The following is a 17,272-nucleotide window of genomic DNA, read 5'->3' as shown; positions in this document are numbered from 1 at the left end:
TCCATTTTGCTTTTCATTTTTAGGAGAAACTGGATCAGCGAGTTCGTAGGTGATAAAGTTGAGATTGTCAGGCTTAAATTTGGCGGCAAAGCGAAAGGCTGCTCAGGAAGTAATAACAGGGATAATAAACGTTTTTAGCCATTTTAAGCAGTAAAACCTGAATATTTTCTTAACAGTTATTTGATAAGTTATAAATACTTTTCAGTCGAAAGATACTGAATTTTTTTAAAGAATTAATCGTACATGAAAAGTACCGTAATTCCCCAAATTTAAGACGCACTTGTGTATAAGATGACCCCTTATTTTTGGGGTCGAATTCAGGTATTTTCGATGTTACCGTGTATAAGAAACACCGACACTATGGCAACAATGTAAAAACTAAAAAAAATAACTCATTTTTTCCGTTTGAGTAATATTCCTGTGTATGAAAAAGGATGATCTCGGACGGTGGTTCAGTCTGCTTGCTTCTTTTATTGAAATGAATGCTGTAAAGACCCTAGCTAACACAAGCTGGTGTTAGCTGTAACAGGCGCTTAATTGCTGCAAACAGCCAACTGAAGTACCCGTCTAGCTCGTCCCATTACGGTAATTATTGAAAGTAAGAATACTGCCAATTAAAAAAAAAAAAAAGCATCAAAACTCAGCTTATGTGGCTGACAGACCAACCTGCCCTTTCCTTCCATCTTGGTCAATTGACATGTTAAACCGTAGTCCGAAAGGACTTTTTTTCCACCAAGAAGTACATCAGACATTACGGTAAAATGTCTAAAGCATATAATTTGATCCTCAATGCCAAGATCGCATCAATAGTTTCTTTCTTTTCACTGTGAACTCTTAGGCCTTGAGCTTCTGAGGAAATTGTCTCCCCCAAGAATCATAAAGACACATCTGCCTATTCAGCTGGTTCCCACTGGGTTTTGGGAAAAAAATTGCAAAGTAAGTTGACGTAAGTAGGGATTACATAATGTGACCGACACCACCTAATAATTAGCTCTCGTTGAAGGCAGTGTGGGTTTTCAAAATTCTCTATCTTGTGTACAGACTATCTATGTAGCACGTAATGCAAAGGACAACGTGGTGAGCTACTACCACTTTGATCAAATGAATAAGACTCAACCTGAGCCTGGACCTTGGGAGGGCTACGTGCACAAATTCATGCGTGGAGAGTGTAAGTGAAGCGGGAGAATGTAGACCAATTCAAATATTATTTGAGCCACAAATTTACTTGGTGTGAATTTACTGGTACTTTTTAACATGGATATTTTGTTATTCTCTGTTATTATGCATCAACAAATGTATTCTGCAGTGCCGTGGGGATCCTGGTACGACCACGTGAAAGGTTACTGGGAGGAACGAGAAAAGAGGAACATCCTTTACCTCTTCTATGAAGACATGAAAGAGGTACCTGTAGTTTCATTATGTGCAACTCTGTCAAGGTGAGTGGCATGAACAGGATTATATAAATTGGGTACTTCCTTGCAGAATCCGAAACGTGAAGTGCAACGAATCATGAAGTACCTGGATTTGTCTCTTTCTGATGATGTCATCAACCGCATTGTGGAGCTGACGAGCTTTAAAAACATGAAGGAGAACCCAATGGCCAACTACACCTTCATTCCTAAGATTGTTTTTGACCAGTCCGTCTCCAACTTCATGAGAAAAGGTAAGTCATTCAACGAATTTAGTTCAATTATAGGAAAACAGTGGCCTCTAGAGGTCTCAGGAGTTACTGCATTCCCTCTGCTTGTACAATTAAAACGTAGACAACCGATTTTGTCAGACAAGGATGGGAACTGTTTTGACTAATGGATTTATAAAAAGGATGCAACATTCTGTGTCATTTTATCATCAGTTTATAATAATTTGCAGGATAAATGATTGTGTGATTAAAAAACATACCTCTCAGGCTTTAAAGATGCTGTAAAGTGAATTAAAAGACACTTTCTCTAAATACATTTTACATTATTGAAGATCATTTCCGAAAACACGCAAAGACTGAGAATATATCATAGCTGCATTTAACCTTTTTTTCTGCTATTTCGGTTACAGCAGATATCTTTTTTTTTTTATCCACAACAGGAGAAGTGGGTGACTGGAAAAATCATTTCACACCTGAGCAGTCAGCAGAATTTGACCAGGACTACGAGAAGAAAATGAAACAAGTCAACATACCGTTCAGAACACAGTTCTAACAAGATGCATGTTGTTTAAATGGCTTCTACGATGTTATTGCTCCATGGGTGCTTGTTACAACTGCAGTATGACATAGCATTATATTAAAATATAGTTTGTTTTGCAGCTAAAGCTACTTAAGAACGTGTTTCTTATTGGGACAGCTTTTGGATTAAAAAAAAAAGACTAAAAAAGCCTTTAAAATGTATAAAAACAAGCAAAAAAAAATCTGTGATGATGCATTTATGGTGCTGGTTCATGTGTAAACACAGTACTGTGATCCACAACCATGTACAAAAAGTTAAGAAATATGCCAAGAAATTATGCAATGTTCTTTACTTGACACAATTTTGGCTGTAACCTCATGAAGAACATTTAACTAAACAAACATAAGCCTTAAGAGGTTTGGTGAATATTTGTGACCTTGAATGAACCCTGAGGGGGAAGTCAATGTTCTCAGTCTTTAATACACTAACAATTGTTAGCTGCTCAGTGGAAAAGGTGCTTTAGGGTCAGGATCAAACGGATACAGAATGAATTCAGCCAACTAAGTAGTTAATATTAAAAGCACCTTTGGGATTTTCTTGATCTCAATATGGGTGCGGTGCTGTTGGCATGGCCCACTAAACCAACAAGGAAAAAAATAGGATCGGAACTACGGGTTGAATGAAGGGTTAGATAAAGGATTTTTTGCTGTTCCACAAGACATCTTGACCTCAATTATGACTGAGAACCAGACGGCTATCTCTCGCTCCCACTTTGTCACGATCAAAGGGAATAATCTCCCGGAAGACATCGCCAAAAACTATGACACCGTCGCCGCTTTCTGCCCTCATCCGTCGGACATTCTCATTGCCTCCTACCCCAAATCAGGTTTGAGAATGTTTGTGATTCTTGATACGAGTACTTGCAAGAATGCACGAATGCTAAATCTATTTTGAAGACTCTAATTTCCCATAGGCGTGAATGTGACGGCCTGATGATGTGATCCATTTTAAGTTGTCCTGAATATTTCAGTCAAGTGTTCTTGAACATTTGGGCGAAAAGGGACAACCTGGACCTTGGAGATAGTTGACCTTCTTCTTCATAACGGAGACGCTGAGACCTGCAGACGAGCCCCAATAACGATCCGAAGTCCTTTCCTCGAGAGTTCCAATCGCCTACGCAAACCATCAGGTGTCGTTAAATCTCAATAGATTGTCCGGATGTTCCAATCAAAATTTTCGATGTGGGTAATACAATGTTGAAATGAATATTGCAAAAATTCATCAAATCGTGGTTTGTATCCTGATACTTATTATCCATTACAATACTCAACATGTTTTTGCCATTATTCAGGTCTTGATCTTCTGAAGAAAATGGATCCCCCACGAGTTATTACAACACATTTGCCATTTCAGCTGGTTCCAAGCGGGTTTTGGGAAAACAAGTGCAAAGTAAGTTGATGCAGCAAAGCGCGTGCGGCAAACGACAACTCAGAACCACTTCTCGTTCCTAAAAACGTGACGTTTGTTTTAAAGACGATCTATATCGCACGCAATCCGAAGGACACCTTGGTGAGCTACTACTATTTTCATCAAATGAATATGATTTGTCCTAAGCCTGGACCCTGGGAGAGCTTCATCAACAAGTTTATGCATGGAGAGTGTAAGTACGATCGTCGTGAAGATGATTAGAGCATTTCAGTGACTTCCTGAATGTTGTCTCTGCAGTGGAATGGGGCTCCTGGTACGATCACGTGAAAGGTTACTGGGGGAATCGAGAAAAGAGGAACATCTTGTATCTCTTCTATGAAGACATGAAAGAGGTAGTGACTTTGAACCGCTCTCAAGGCGTTTATTATCATTGCTTTACTGGTTATAGGTAGGGTTGAAAAAAGTTTGTTATTATACATTATTTCCACATGTCTTTAGGCTGTGGTTGGTCTTTGTCACTGTGACTTTGTCTCTTCATGAAGGATCTTGCTTGAGGGTATGGTGGTTCCAGATAAGACTTTGGCGAGAAGGATTTTTGGGTCCAAGATGAGTTTCTGGTGCAGCGGGTCTACTGGTCCTGTGGGTTTTACATTCCAGGGACATAGACTGGCCTGAACGTCTTCTAAGTTTCAATATAAATAATAATGAGTGTGTAAATGACTATTTTTTTGTCCCACCCACCTAGTATCCTCGGCGTGAAGTGGAGAGACTCATGAGGTACCTGGACTTGTCCCTCTCTAATGAGGTCATCGGCCATATTGTGGAGCTGACAACCTTCAAGAACATGAAGGACAACCCCATGGCCAACTACACATTTATTCCCAAAGACATTTATGATCAGTCTACCTTCAAATTCATGAGAAAAGGTCATTTTAAAAGGTGTCTTAAGCTGTGGTGGGGAAGATTATTTTTGGCCATTGCTTCACAACTTCTTCTTCTTCATATTTTTGAGAACATTTCAAGAAAGACTGTTGTATCTGTGCTTTTTTTCTCAACAGGGGAAGTTGGTGATTGGAAAAATCATTTTACTCCTGAGCAGGCAGCAGAATTCAACAAGGACTATGAGATGAAAATGCAGCAAGTCAACATCCCGTTCAGAACACAATTCAAACTGACCTTATAGTGTTTCAACTATGTTCACTGTGCTTGAATTATTATTGTAGATTGTCACAACATCTTAAGTCACTAAAATAAAATATTGTTTGTTTCATTGTTGTATTAAGGGCATTTCCGGGTCCGCCTGCCCATTTGCCGTGTCAAACAAACACCTTGCCACGAAGACCCTCTGGTGCACGAACTGAGCGAACAGATTCGAGCTTTTTTTTTTTCATAACCTTGCACAAGAGGGGCTCGGTAGTTTACGGTAAACGCTGTAGTGTAGACACTGTATTAAAGGGAGGTGTCCCGGAGTGATGACGTAGGCGGAGCGACGAGACGACTCGTTCAAGTTGCGTTTCCTTCCCGTTTAACGAAAAATACATCTTAGTCAAAACGTTGTCTATCCCCCAACATATTTTACAAATGGTATTTTCACCATTGTCGTTGAGAGATAGAGCCATCATTGGTGTTGAGACAACGTTTTGACTGAGGTGTATTAACCACGAAAGTACAAATCTACCACTGACCTTCTATGGGTACTTAAGTATTAAATATGAAGCGTGTCTCGCGCGAGGTGTTCCAAACACGTTTCTTTAGATGGGAAGGAAACACGTAACGAACTTTTTTGGGAGCGGAGGAGCCGACACCACACTCACTCACTTCAAATGCTCCCTCTCGTCTGACGTCATCACACCGGGACACCTCCTTTCAATATAGTACAGCGTGTACAGTAATGTACACTAAGGGTACAGTTTACTAAACTGAGCAAACGGATTAGTAAACTGAGGACACGGTTTAGGAAACTGAGCGAACGGTTTAGTTAAGTGAGCTAAGGGATTGGTAAACTGAGCGAACGGTTTAGTGAGCGATGGATTAGTAATCAGTGTATAGTTTAGTAAATTGAGCGAACGGTTTAGTAATATGAGCGAACGGATTACTCAACTGAGCCAATGGATTAGTGCAAATATATAGTTTTTGTTTTTTTTTTCTAATTCAAAACTACTATAGGGAAAGCGCTACAGCAACTTTTTTGTTGTACAAAACGGCCTCCGTCATGACAGATAAACATGGCATTTATCTTCCGGACCATTTGGCCAAAACCTTGGACGCCGTGTCTGCTTTCCGTCCTCATCCGACCGACCTCCTCATCGCTTCTTTCCCTAGATCAGGTTTGACAACGTTCATATTTTCTGTTGTGGTTTGGAAACAATGGTTTTGACTTACTGCAGTCATGGAATATGGGTTTGAATGTCATCTTGGTCATGCTCTTTTCTTATAAGGCTCGACCTGGACTGTGGAGATGATTGACCTGATTCTTCATAAGGGTGATGCTGAGAGCTGCAGAAGAGCCCCGGTAACGATCCGAGCGACTTTCTTAGAGGCTTCCAATCAATTACGCCCCCAATCAGGTAACTAAACTCACAATTCAAGACATATCCTAGAATAAAATTTGTTACTAATGGGTTTGTTTTATTTTCTGTAGAACTAGAAGATCCAAATGAACTACTCACGACTAAACTAGTAATGGCATTTCTCTTCGTAACACAGTAGCGAGTGAATACAATTATTTTTATAACTAGATGGTTTCCTTCAGTTTTAACTTTGTGTCAAGGTAGAAAATGGCAAAATATTAAAGGAATGATCCCAAAGTTACTGCTTAAAAATAGTGATCCTCTAACAGATTGCTTTAATTCAGAATTTGGGTCTGACATTTTCTGGTGGATCATTACAGGGTCTCTGACGACCCCAAACTCTTGTAAAATCCCAAATTGTTTACCCTTGAGTAATTATATTTATACCTCTGCTGTGAATCATCAGGTCTTGATCAGCTAAGAGAACTAAATCCACCAAGACTCATTAAGACACATCTACCGTTTCAGCTGGTTCCCGCCGGCTTTTGGGAAAACAAATGCAAAGTAAGTCGAGGCAGGAATGACAACTCAGAGCCAATCGCTATTTCTTAACACGATGTGTGTTTTTTAGACTATCTATATCGCACGCAATGCTAAGGACAACCTGGTGAGCTACTATTACTTTCATCAGATGTGTTTGCGCATTCCTGAAGCTGGACCCTGGGAGAGCTTTGTCCACAAATTCATGCATGGGGAGTGTAAGTATAAGTGGCGAGGACTATTTGTCCATTTGAGTCCATTCCTAAATACGTTGTCTCCGCAGTGACATACGGCTCCTGGTATGATCACGTGAAAGGTTATTGGGCAGAGCGAGAAAACAAGAACATCCTTTACCTCTTCTATGAAGACCTGAAAGAGGTTGGGATTTAAAAAATCACCCCTTCTGTTATTAAAGAGCAAAAAATTGGTGGCCTGCGATATTTGTGTCTCCCAACAGCAGCCCCTAGTGGCTCCATAAAATATAATATAAAAAATATACAAGAACAAAATGGGAAGTTCAAATAAAATATTAAGTTCATATTCAGTTCTGATATTCTCCTTTTGTTCCCTCTTACCTCAGAATCCTCGCCGTGAAGTGGAACGAATACTGAGATACTTGGACTTGTCCCTCTCAGATGATGTCATCAGTCACATTGTGGAACTGACAACCTTCAAGAACATGAAGGAGAATCCAATGGCCAACTATAGCTCCTTTCCAAAAGAGATTTATGATCAGTCCGTCTTCAAATTCATCAGAAAAGGTCTTTAAACCTTTATGGAACCACAATAAAACGTTTGTGGTAATAAATATGCATCCATTTTTCTTGATAACGTCTTGACCGTCTCTTTCTCTTGTTTGGACAACAGGGGAAGTTGGTGATTGGAAAAATCATTTTACTCCTGAGCAGTCAGCAGAGTTTGACGAAGACTACGAGAAGAAAATGCAGGATGTCAACATACCGTTCAAAACACAGTTGAGAATACAATAAAGTTCAACTGTATTATTTTAGTACTAAGCAGTGTTCTTACCGTATTAGGAGTATTCTCTGCCAGTATGTTCTCCACCACACACTTTCAGTGCTTAGGCTTAAGATATTTTCTTCATATTTGTCAGCATATCTTTAAAAAACTGGTGCGTCTCTTTTTTTTTTCTTCCCCTTGGTATACAAGTCAGTGATTGGAAAAATCATTTTACACCTGAGCAGTCAGCAGTTTCACAGCGTCTATGAGTGGAAAATAAAGCAAGTTAACAACATACAGATTTTGCGTTGTTTCAATCGCTTGTATTTAGTTTCAGTTATTTCCCAGTTTTGGCTTGTTAAACCTGGTAAATAACATCACAGTGAAAAATATACATAGTTTTTGATGGTTAGAATTTTTTTAAAATTCAGGCAAAATAGTCTGAAAATCAAATCGTCTTTTTGGGTTTCCTCATATTTGAAGCTTCAACGACAAGTCTTAACAGAGCAGTTTGGTTGTCTATAAGTGTGCAAAATTTCTTCGGGCTATGGTGAGAGGAACTACAAGAAGGTAGGACAAAACAATAATATATTAACTCAAAAACTTAGGTGTAAAGGTCATCTCCGTTGAGTTAAGTGAAAGGGTCTTGGTTCAAACAGTGAACCAAATCTACACTAATACTAATCTATAATACTAATACTTGAATACTCATTTTCCATTACAATACACAGTACAGTGGACCCCCGAGTTACAGCTTTGCTCATGTGTTTAAAGAGTTGATCAATTTAAATACAATGTTGTGTTTTGGGGCAAAAAGGGTGCAATAGTTGTGCAAGTTAAACAATAACAATGGATGTGAAAATGATGTGCCCAACCTTGTTAAAAGTCCTAATCCTAAATTCTAAAATAAAAATAATACAACACGTAAAAATAATTTGAAAATTGAACAATACAATTCTGTTTTCGTTTGGCAGGGTTAGTGGGGTAACGATTTAGAGTTAAATTACAATTTGAGTTATTTTATGTGGTAAAAGCCCATCTGACAGTAGCCTTATCAGTTAGGAGGAAGGCAGATGGCTCAGGGGCTATGAAGTTAGGGTTAAGGGCAAATAAATAAGCAGTCAGTATGCCACCTTGCCAAGACAAAAAAAAAAAAAAACAAACAAAAACTTTACGACTTCTGCTGTTTATATTGGGTGTGCCTTATAATACTATCAAAAGAGAACAAAGGAGATCATTCCGAAATATCAAAAGCAACTATTTTTGTTGCTCTTTCCATTTTTTAAACATATGTATATGTGTGATGAGAGGGTGTTTTTCTTTCTTTTTTTTTTAACAATATGGTACTTTCTTTATATGAACTAAATTTGTCACAAAAGAAGTTAAAATATCAAGTTGGAATGAATGTATACCGTTGTCTTTATACAACATTGAAGAAGTGACGGCCTTAAGGTTTTTTTGGGGTGTGGTGCTATAGACCGAGCCAAATCAGACAAATAAATTAACTGAGTCAACAGAAACTGCTGTTGACCGAGCCAAGTGAAACAAATGAATTAAGAGAAACTGACAAAAAAAAGAGATAAAAGAGCGCAATTCACAACTCCCGTGCTGATTTTTTTTATGCGCCATAAAACATTTTGACAGCCATGTCAGCCAACCAAATTATCGTCCGTCGCTGCCGTGATGTCAAAGTACAGGGGATTTCTTTTACGGAAGATGTTGCCAAAAACTTGAATGCCGTTTCTACTTTCTGTCCTCACCCGTCGGACATTCTCATCGCCTCCTACCCCAAATCGGGTTTGATTAATTTTGCTTTTGTGGTTCTTGTATTGGGTTTTTTGTGTACTCTTTAAAAGTGTTCTGGGATTTGAACTCTTGCTCAGTATTTTGTCCATTTTTTGGTCGATGTCTTCCACATCATTCCTGCAGTATTTTAGCCAAGGGATGGCTCCTGCTAGTGTGATAACTAAGTAGTCGTGTCTTGTTGATTTTTGACATCTGGGTCTAAATCTCAGCTCCCTGTTGTCTTCTTTCAATACTTTCCCTTTAATGTGCGATACCTTTAATGTCGTTATTTGTGTTGTGTTCCTCTACATTTGTGTGGGAAGGGACGACATGGATCCAGGAGATAGTTGACCTGCTTCTTCATAACGGAGATGAGGAAATCTGCGGACGAGCCCCAATTATAAGCCGGAGTCCTTTCCTTGAATCTTCTCCTCGAATAAATAGCCAATCAGGTGTGTTGACCCCAACTGCATCAAATTAAAATTGCACAGGTATTCCAAATGTCGTATTCCTGTCTGTGTTAACCAGCCCTTTTGTGTTGACCAATCAGCTCCCTCTGCCCATTGTTTCCTGTACAGGTGTTTTGTGTCGTTTCGTTAGTTTTGAGAGTATTCAGCCTGTCTGCATCTTATTATAAACTTCGTTTTATTTAGGTTCAAAGATGATTTGTTCGTGTCAAACCAGTTTACGGTATACAACGATCCTTAATTATGAGTTCAATGTAAATTTTCAGGTCTTGATCTACTGGAGAAAATGAATTCCCCAAGAGTCATTAAGACGCATCTACCACTTCAGCTGGTTCCAGTTGGATTTTGGGAAAACAAGTGTAAAGTAGGTACATCTGGTTGCGCACCTTTACGGAAGACAACTCAGAACAACTGTTTATTTCCCATAATATGTTGTGTGTTTTAAAGACGATTTATATCGCACGCAATGCTAAGGACACCGTGGTGAGCTACTTCTGCTTTCACAATATGAGTAAGACCAGTCCTGAGCCCGGGACATGGGAAGAATACATCCATAGGTTCATGCATGGAGAGTGTAAGTCAAGAAGTTGGGCGTAATTGTACATCCACAGCACTAGGTGGCAATCTAATTTTCAAAGTTTATGCGGGAAGTTATTGACTTTTTAATTGCTGTGAATACACATTCATGAGATCTTACAAAAAAATGAGCCCAATGATGTGTATTTTTTTTTTCTTCAGGTTAAAATGTTTAAGATTTTGTTGTTCCTATGTAAAACTACCAGATGAATTTACATGTATTACTAGTATTATTTACTGGTTTGTTTTTTCAGCATCTAACGGTTCAGTCAGTCAAAATGTTTCCAGTTTAAATAAAGATAAACTTTTTTTTTCATTTCAGACACTTTTAAGATGGTTTTTTTCAGTTTCAGACCAACCTGTAACCTGCACTGAAAAAAGTTAATAGCTTAATTTAAAAATATTGAAGTGACTATTATACTGACTTACTCAATATTGTCTGCAGTGTCATGGGGCTCCTGGTACGATCATGTGAAGGCTTACTGGGAGGAACGTGAAAAGAGGAACATCCTGTACCTCTTCTATGAAGACATGAAAGAGGTAGTCTTTGAACAAGGCCTTTGTGAACCATATTTTTCTGTAGAATTGCTCAATTACCAGTTATACAGTACAGTATTTCCAAATAACCTTGAGTCAGGTTGGGAAATCTTTGACTATTTCCTGAGTGAAAGAAGCAAATAAATATATAAGGATATTAATAAATAAACAAATACATGAATGGGATTGAGGGTCTATGACTCGAAAAACGTAATAATACATCTTTGGGATTGAATGAGTAAAGTTGAAAAGAGACGTCTACTTTTAATCTTTTTTTATTCTTTAGCAATCAGCATCAAAATACAGCTTAGTTGTGTCGAAATTTGCATATTAGAAAAAAGAAAAGCTTTTTGTAAAAGCATACAAATTTTTGGCTTCTATGACACCTCAAACATCTAAATAATGCTTTCTTCTTTCCATAAACAACACTAAAAATATATATTTTTTGCCCTTGTAATTTATAGAAATATGAGCAATTACCACAAAATGTTTTTATAGTTCCTACGGTGTGGATTTTCTCTATCCAACACACGTCACATTTCCAATTTTATTTGATGTTTGTGCTGCAATTGTTCAAGATAGCACTTACTTCCTGTTAGAGGCGAACGTCTCTCCGATTGTTCCCAATAATAATCGGCCACGCCCTCTTCTTCATTCTCTTTGTATTTGCTGTCATGAGTTCTGCTGATCTCTTCCCAAATGCACTTCTTCCACCCAGTGGCTGTTTTTAGCTTTAAAAAGACTTTTTTTCCTTGCTTCATGCAAAAAAAAAAGCACAGTACACCCTGTTTAGACAAGGGAAGTTCTTGAAGAATTGGGAGTGAAAGAGTTAAGAGTTGACTCAGTACCTGTGCCCCTTGGTGCTCCCCTGGGTTCTTGGCGGCTGGTGTCTCTTAAGGCCTAATGTAAATAATCATAATTTAAAAAAAAAAGGTCTGTGATTTTCTGTATTTGATTTTCTTTTCGTTCCCTGAACAGAATCTACGGGGCGAAGTGGAGCGAATCATGAAGTACCTGGACTTGTCCCTCTCTGATGATGTCATCAGCCGAATTGTGGAGTTGACCACCTTTAAAAATATGAAGGACAACCCAATGGCCAACTACACATTTATTCACAAGTCTATTTATGACTGGTCTATCAGCGACTTCATGAGAAAAGGTCATTCATCTCGAATCAATCCAGTCCTTTTAAGTTCTCTAGAGCAGAGGTGTCCAACTCATTTCAGCTCAGGGGCCACATGACGCTTAAAAATAAGTAAGGAAAAATAACTTACTTTTTGGTCCCCTATGGTCCCCTAATTTTTTAAATTGCCCGAAATGAATGGAAATTTAGTAACTTACTCTCTTATCTTGCCCTCAAAACAAATAAGATGAACTAAAAAACATTTCTTAACGAATGAATACATTTTCAGTGAATGAGTTTTTTTTTTTTTTAATTGCTTCACAAAATCTTCTTGCAGGCCGGATTAAAACTCCTAGTCGGCCGGACCCAGCCCGTGGGCCACACGTTTGACACCACTGCTCTAGAGTCGTTTGAGTTACTGCATTTCTCTTTGTCACGAATTGACAGAATAATGTGATGCAGCATACAAATGTTTATCTTCAACTTATAAAAACGTTAGTTACTCCTTCAGTTTTCAAATGTTTTTCTAGGTGCATGTCAGCAAATTTGAGCAAACACAAAATTTGTTTTTTTTTTTGTCCTTTATAGGGGACGTGGGGGATTGGAAAAATCATTTCACGCCTGAGCAGTCAGCAGAATTTGATGAGGACTACGAGAAGAAAATGAAGGACGTCCACATACCGTTTAGAACACAGTTGTAACAGGACAGCCACACAATAAACCATTGCGCCAATGTTTGAAAATACCAACAAATAAATAAACCCGTTGTCAAAAACGTTTCTATTGTTTTATCTTTATATGGCATCCTGAAAAATCACATGACATGGATTTAACCAACGACAGCGCATGATGTCTTTTCCGAGGTAAAACATTAATTTTTAATTGAAAAACTTTGCACGGCTCATCTTATACAGGTATTTCAAGATCATTCTATCATATTCTACCACAAGCCTATGTTTATCTTGATATATTCTGATTCAGATGGGAGAATGAAGCTTCATGAAGCATTCTTTTCACATTTAAAAAGTTCAGGTACATACACATACACATGCATGAGGGGCACTATACTAAACCAACTACCAAAAATGGTGCGTTCACATCACAGAACAAGTTGTAATTACCAGATAGTAAGCTGTATTTGTTGTAAATAATCAGTTCTTGATTTATGAAGGAAATGGTTCCACTAAGACTCATTAAGACACATTTTCAATTTCATTTGGTTTCAAGCGGCTTTTGGGAAAACAGGTGCAAAGTAAGTTGATGAATTGATAAGTTGGGGCCGGTAAACGTCTGCTGGGCTCAAACTGATCTGCAGCCAGATCAAAGATGCCATTAGGTTTCTTGGGTGCGGTGCTGTTGATCTAGCCAGATGAGAGACTCATTTTGAACTAAATCAACAAGAACCGCGAGACAAAAAAAACGAGATAAAGGAGCACAATTCGCAACCCCTGTGCAGAAAGAGCGACAGTAAGTTTTTCTTGCTCCGTAAAGCATTTTGACAGCCATGTCAGACAAGCAGATTGTCGCCCGTCGCTGCTTAAATGTCAAAGTACAAGGGATTCCTCTTACGGACGATATAGCCAAAATCTTTGACGCCGTTTCTGTTTTTTGTCCTCATCCATCGGACATCCTCATCGCCTCCTACCCCAAATCTGGTTTGATAACTTTTTGCTTCTTGTGGTTCTTGTTTGGATGAGCTTTTTTTTTTCAGGTACTCATTCACTGTAAGACATCCTAGATATTTTTGTCATACTCCCGTAAATTTATGTGGGTAGGGACGACATGGATCCAGGTCGTTGACCTGCTTCTTCATAACGGAGACGAAGAAATCTGCAGACGAGCCCCAATTACGAGCCGAAGCCCCTTCCTTGAGTCTTCTACTCGATTACGTCCGCATACGGGTGCGTAGACCCCAAATGCATTGAATTTAATTGTAAGGGTATTCCAAATGTCAGATCAAATGTCAGTTTACGGGATACAACGATCGTTAATTATGAGTTTAATGTAAATCTTCAGGTCTTGAACTACTGAAGAAAATGAATCCCCCAAGAGTCATTAAGACGCATCTACCACTTCAGCTGGTTCCAGTTGGATTTTGGGAAAACAAGTGCAAAGTAGGTACATCTGGTTGAGCACCTTTACGGAAGACAACTCAGAACAACTGTTTATTTCCCATGATATGTTGTGTGTTTTAAAGACGATTTATATCGCACGCAATGCAAAGGACACCGTGGTGAGCTACTTCTGCTTTCATAACATGAATAAGACCAGTCCTGAGCCGGGGCCATGGGAAGGGTACATCCATAAGTTCATGCATGGAGAGTGTAAGTCAAATTGTGGGGTTGGCTCCCTGGGGGGGACCAGACATCCGCGGCACTAGGTGGCGATCTACTTGTCAAAATCTGTGCAGATATTTATAAAAATGTTCAATTGCTGTGAACATGAATGATTAATGATATATCGTGAAAAAAAGCCCAATGTTTTGAACTTTTTTCTTCAGGTTAAAATGTTTAAGAGATTGGTGTTCCTGTGTTAGTGTTCCAGATCAATTTACATTTATTAGCATTTATTTGTTTGTTCTTTTTTAGCATCAAACGGTTCAGTTGATCAAAAACGTTTCTAGATTAAATAAGGAATGACATATGTTTTCACTTTCAGGCACTTTGATGTTTTTATCAGTTCCAGACTAACCTGTAAACGTCACTGAAAAAATGTATCAGGAAGCTTAATTTAAAATCATTGAAGTAACAACAAATATTGAAGTGAGGATTACACTGACCTCCTCAATGTTGTCTCTGAAGTGTCATGGGGCTCCTGGTACGATCATGTGAAGGCTTACTGGGAGGAACGTGAAAAGAGGAACATCTTGTACCTCTTCTATGAAGACATGAAAGAGGTAGTCCTTTCAGATCCCTACTTTTCTGTTCAAATGTCAAATTGCTCAATTGCCACTTATGCAGTATTTCCAAATGGCCTTGGTATGGTGGGAAATCTTTCCCGATTCGATTTGATTCCGATTTTTAGGTTTAGAAATTTTTTGGAGTAAAAAAAAAAAGTGTTATTGTCTCTATTTTTTTTCTTTTTGTTCTCTGAATAGAATCTTCGGGGTCAAGTGGAGCGAATCATGAAGTACCTGGACTTGTCCCTCTCCAATGATGTCATCACCCGAATTGTGGAGTTGACCACCTTCAAAAATATGAAGGAGAACCCAATGGCCAACTACACATTTATTCGCGAGCCTTTTTTTGACCGGTCCATCTCGGACTTCATGAGAAAAGGTCATTCATCTTGGATCGATCAAGTTCTTTTAAGTTCTCTAGAGGAAGGGTGTCAAACCCGTTTTAGCTCGGGGGCCACATGGAGGACTATCTATTCTCTAGTGGGCTGGACTGGCAAAATCATGTGTAACCTAAAACTAATTTGTGTCAATTACACGTTGATTTGTGTTGTGTGCCTAATCAAAATCGCCCCGCAAATAATGGAACTCAACTGTAAATAAATTGTAAAAATATAACTTCCTTTTTGGTCCCTTATATATCCCAATATATTTTTTTCTTAAATTGCAGGAAATTAATGTAAATTTAGTAACATACTATCTTATCATACCTTCTATTTTTTTTTTCTATTTGTACATGAAATACATATTTGTACGGGACATATAAGATGAACTAAAAACAAACATTTTTAAAAAATAATGACTGATAAATACATTTTAAGTGACTAATTTATTATTTTTTTAATTTCTTCACAAAATCTTCTCGCAGGCTCGATCTTGCGGACCGGACCCAGCCCGTGAGCCATACGTTTGACACCTCTGCTCTAGAGTTGTTTGAGTTACTCCATTTCTCTTTGTTTTATTGCCATAATTCCGAGTGAAGCCAACCAAAATTGTGTCATGAATTTATAGAAAAATATGATGTAAGATACAAGTGTTTATTTTCATTCTATATATATTTTTTCAATCTAAAACAAGTCCTTGAGATTTTCAATGTTTTTCCCAATGCATGACCGCAAATTTTAAAAAACACAGGTGCATCTCCATTGTCTTTTTTTGTTGTCCTTAATAGGGGACGTAGGTGATTGGAAAAACCATTTTACGCCTGAGCAGTCGGCAGAATTTGATGAGGACTACGAGAGGAAAATGAAGGACGTCCACATACCGTTTAGAACACAGTTCTAACAAGACAGCCACACAACAAATCATTACGCCAAAATTTGAAAAGAAATACAAAATGAAGCATGGAAACATATCATTCACAAAACTGTTGTAAGCACAATAAAGTGATACTGTGGTGCTAAGCAGTTGTTTAGGATCTTTCCTTTATTTGGAGTATTTTTTGCCAGTATTTTCCCCAACATATCTACATTATATTGTATGATGCAGAAGAGGCAAGGACTAGGCAGGGAAAAAAACGTTTTGACCACAATCATGGCAGGCAACGTGAGTGACATCCCTCGCTTCCTCATCATCAAAGTAAAATGGATTCCTCTTACTTTTTTTTTGGTCCTCAACAGGTGAAGTCGTTAATTGGAAAAATAATTTTACGTCCGAGCAGTCAGCAGAGTTTGACGAGGACTACCAGAAAAAAAAATGAAGCATGTCAACATCCTGTTCAAAACACAAACTCTAACAGTCATCATTTCAATTTTTTATCCTTTTGATTTACTCTGTTGTTGCTTGTCAATAACAATCAGCACATCTTAATGAAATCAAATATAACGTCGATCTTGGTTTGAAGACGTATTTCATTTATTGCAATGAATGATCGTTATATGAAGCCTTTTCAATTAACAAATCCACATGACCCAGACTGCACACAAATGGATGCCAAACATTTGTTGTTGCTCACTGACTTATTTTTTTCACACACGATATCATCAATGAGGTAAACGCATATTCAACAAGCATAACAGTTAACATCAATTAAGTACTGCGCTCGCATTTGTGTTGTAGCGAAGTTAAGCTACGAGCTAAAGCTAGCAGCTAATTACTGTAATATCAAAATGGCGCTAAAAACGGTTCTCATGTTTGTCACAAAGGAAGGTAAATTTGGACAATACCTGAAATAAAAACTAAGAGCATTATGTGGAAGCTTGACATGACGTTTCTGTGAGACTCGCGTTGTTAATAAACATCCACTGGAGCTTTCACACTAGTTTTCACGTATCTTCATTTAGTCTACGGGC

General features: G+C 38.3%; 6 protein-coding genes across 8 annotated transcripts in view; 5 read left to right on the top strand and 1 right to left on the bottom strand.

Annotated features, from left to right (window-relative positions):
- Positions 1-2,572, top strand: part of LOC148409842 (sulfotransferase 1B1-like) — a 5,285-nt gene extending 2,713 nt beyond the window's left edge. Inside the window, exons 3-7 of the mRNA XM_088438574.1 lie at positions 839-936; positions 1,042-1,168; positions 1,307-1,401; positions 1,483-1,663; positions 2,080-2,572. Coding sequence (XP_088294700.1) covers positions 839-936; positions 1,042-1,168; positions 1,307-1,401; positions 1,483-1,663; positions 2,080-2,192 — 614 coding nt within the window. The 3' untranslated portion in view covers positions 2,193-2,572. The remainder of the gene's footprint in view (positions 1-838; positions 937-1,041; positions 1,169-1,306; positions 1,402-1,482; positions 1,664-2,079) is intronic.
- The window catches only part of LOC148409837 (tectonic-3-like), a 25,978-nt gene extending 8,706 nt beyond the window's left edge, over positions 1-17,272 (bottom strand). The window contains exons 1-8 of one of the 2 annotated variants that reach the window (XM_088438571.1): positions 17,147-17,272; positions 16,580-16,661; positions 14,865-14,962; positions 11,977-12,029; positions 11,811-11,862; positions 11,552-11,717; positions 7,667-7,860; positions 7,213-7,565 (exon numbers count right to left, since the gene is read on the bottom strand). The gene's annotated coding sequence lies outside the window, so the exon portion shown is untranslated. Of the gene's footprint in view, positions 1-7,212; positions 7,566-7,666; positions 7,861-9,657; positions 9,675-11,551; positions 11,718-11,810; positions 11,863-11,976; positions 12,030-14,864; positions 14,963-16,579; positions 16,662-17,146 lie in introns of those variants that run through there. The other variant, XM_088438572.1, reaches the window with a different exon arrangement.
- On the top strand, positions 2,707-4,957 carry LOC148409841 (sulfotransferase 1 family member D1-like). Its single transcript, XM_088438573.1, has 8 exons — positions 2,707-3,045; positions 3,220-3,348; positions 3,511-3,608; positions 3,693-3,819; positions 3,885-4,035; positions 4,130-4,226; positions 4,333-4,513; positions 4,646-4,957. Exons 1-8 carry the CDS (start codon positions 2,895-2,897, stop codon positions 4,768-4,770), a joined length of 1,059 nt encoding a protein of 352 aa, XP_088294699.1. The 5' UTR covers positions 2,707-2,894; the 3' UTR covers positions 4,771-4,957.
- Positions 5,072-7,894, top strand: LOC148409840 (sulfotransferase 1 family member D1-like). Of its 2 annotated transcripts, none has more exons than XM_088438577.1 (7): positions 5,072-5,914; positions 6,026-6,154; positions 6,564-6,661; positions 6,789-6,855; positions 6,921-7,015; positions 7,218-7,398; positions 7,505-7,894. In XM_088438577.1, the coding sequence occupies exons 1-7, from the start codon at positions 5,800-5,802 to the stop codon at positions 7,624-7,626; spliced, it is 807 nt and encodes a 268-aa protein (XP_088294703.1). In that variant the 5' UTR covers positions 5,072-5,799; the 3' UTR covers positions 7,627-7,894. The 2 variants fall into 2 exon arrangements, with proteins under 2 accessions (XP_088294703.1, XP_088294702.1); XM_088438576.1 differs by having other exon boundaries at positions 5,074-5,914; positions 6,729-6,855.
- On the top strand, positions 9,240-12,854 carry LOC148409839 (sulfotransferase 1 family member D1-like). Its single transcript, XM_088438575.1, has 7 exons — positions 9,240-9,394; positions 9,706-9,834; positions 10,116-10,213; positions 10,297-10,423; positions 10,871-10,965; positions 11,941-12,121; positions 12,674-12,854. The coding sequence occupies exons 1-7, from the start codon at positions 9,244-9,246 to the stop codon at positions 12,784-12,786; spliced, it is 894 nt and encodes a 297-aa protein (XP_088294701.1). The 5' UTR covers positions 9,240-9,243; the 3' UTR covers positions 12,787-12,854.
- On the top strand, positions 13,590-16,265 carry LOC148409838 (sulfotransferase 1 family member D1-like). Its single transcript, XM_088439640.1, has 7 exons — positions 13,590-13,740; positions 13,861-13,986; positions 14,102-14,199; positions 14,283-14,409; positions 14,887-14,981; positions 15,183-15,363; positions 16,153-16,265. The coding sequence occupies exons 1-7, from the start codon at positions 13,590-13,592 to the stop codon at positions 16,263-16,265; spliced, it is 891 nt and encodes a 296-aa protein (XP_088295766.1).

The sequence above is a fragment of the Hippichthys cyanospilos genome, chromosome 17, assembly GCF_059441005.1.
Source record: "Hippichthys cyanospilos isolate Australia breed blue-spotted pipefish chromosome 17, RoL_Hcya_1.0, whole genome shotgun sequence".
In the NCBI taxonomy this organism is placed as follows: Eukaryota; Metazoa; Chordata; class Actinopteri; order Syngnathiformes; family Syngnathidae; genus Hippichthys; species Hippichthys cyanospilos.
Note: the sequence above shows the minus strand (reverse complement) of the source record. Positions and strands in the feature narration are given on the sequence as shown.

Coding starts and splice junctions, on each gene's coding strand:
- LOC148409840 (XM_088438576.1), top strand. CDS start 5,800: ATGACAGATAAACATGGCATTTATCTTCCGGACCATTTGGCCAAAACC. Junction 6,856..6,920: donor CAAATTCATGCATGGGGAGT/GTAAGTATAAGT, acceptor TTGTCTCCGCAG/TGACATACGGCTCCTGGTAT. Junction 7,399..7,504: donor CTTCAAATTCATCAGAAAAG/GTCTTTAAACCT, acceptor TTTGGACAACAG/GGGAAGTTGGTGATTGGAAA.
- LOC148409839 (XM_088438575.1), top strand. CDS start 9,244: ATGTCAGCCAACCAAATTATCGTCCGTCGCTGCCGTGATGTCAAAGTA. Junction 10,966..11,940: donor TCTATGAAGACATGAAAGAG/GTAGTCTTTGAA, acceptor TTCCCTGAACAG/AATCTACGGGGCGAAGTGGA. Junction 12,122..12,673: donor CAGCGACTTCATGAGAAAAG/GTCATTCATCTC, acceptor TGTCCTTTATAG/GGGACGTGGGGGATTGGAAA.
- LOC148409841 (XM_088438573.1), top strand. CDS start 2,895: ATGACTGAGAACCAGACGGCTATCTCTCGCTCCCACTTTGTCACGATC. Junction 3,349..3,510: donor TCGCCTACGCAAACCATCAG/GTGTCGTTAAAT, acceptor GCCATTATTCAG/GTCTTGATCTTCTGAAGAAA. Junction 4,514..4,645: donor CTTCAAATTCATGAGAAAAG/GTCATTTTAAAA, acceptor TTTTCTCAACAG/GGGAAGTTGGTGATTGGAAA.
- LOC148409838 (XM_088439640.1), top strand. CDS start 13,590: ATGTCAGACAAGCAGATTGTCGCCCGTCGCTGCTTAAATGTCAAAGTA. Junction 13,987..14,101: donor TCGATTACGTCCGCATACGG/GTGCGTAGACCC, acceptor GTAAATCTTCAG/GTCTTGAACTACTGAAGAAA. Junction 15,364..16,152: donor CTCGGACTTCATGAGAAAAG/GTCATTCATCTT, acceptor TGTCCTTAATAG/GGGACGTAGGTGATTGGAAA.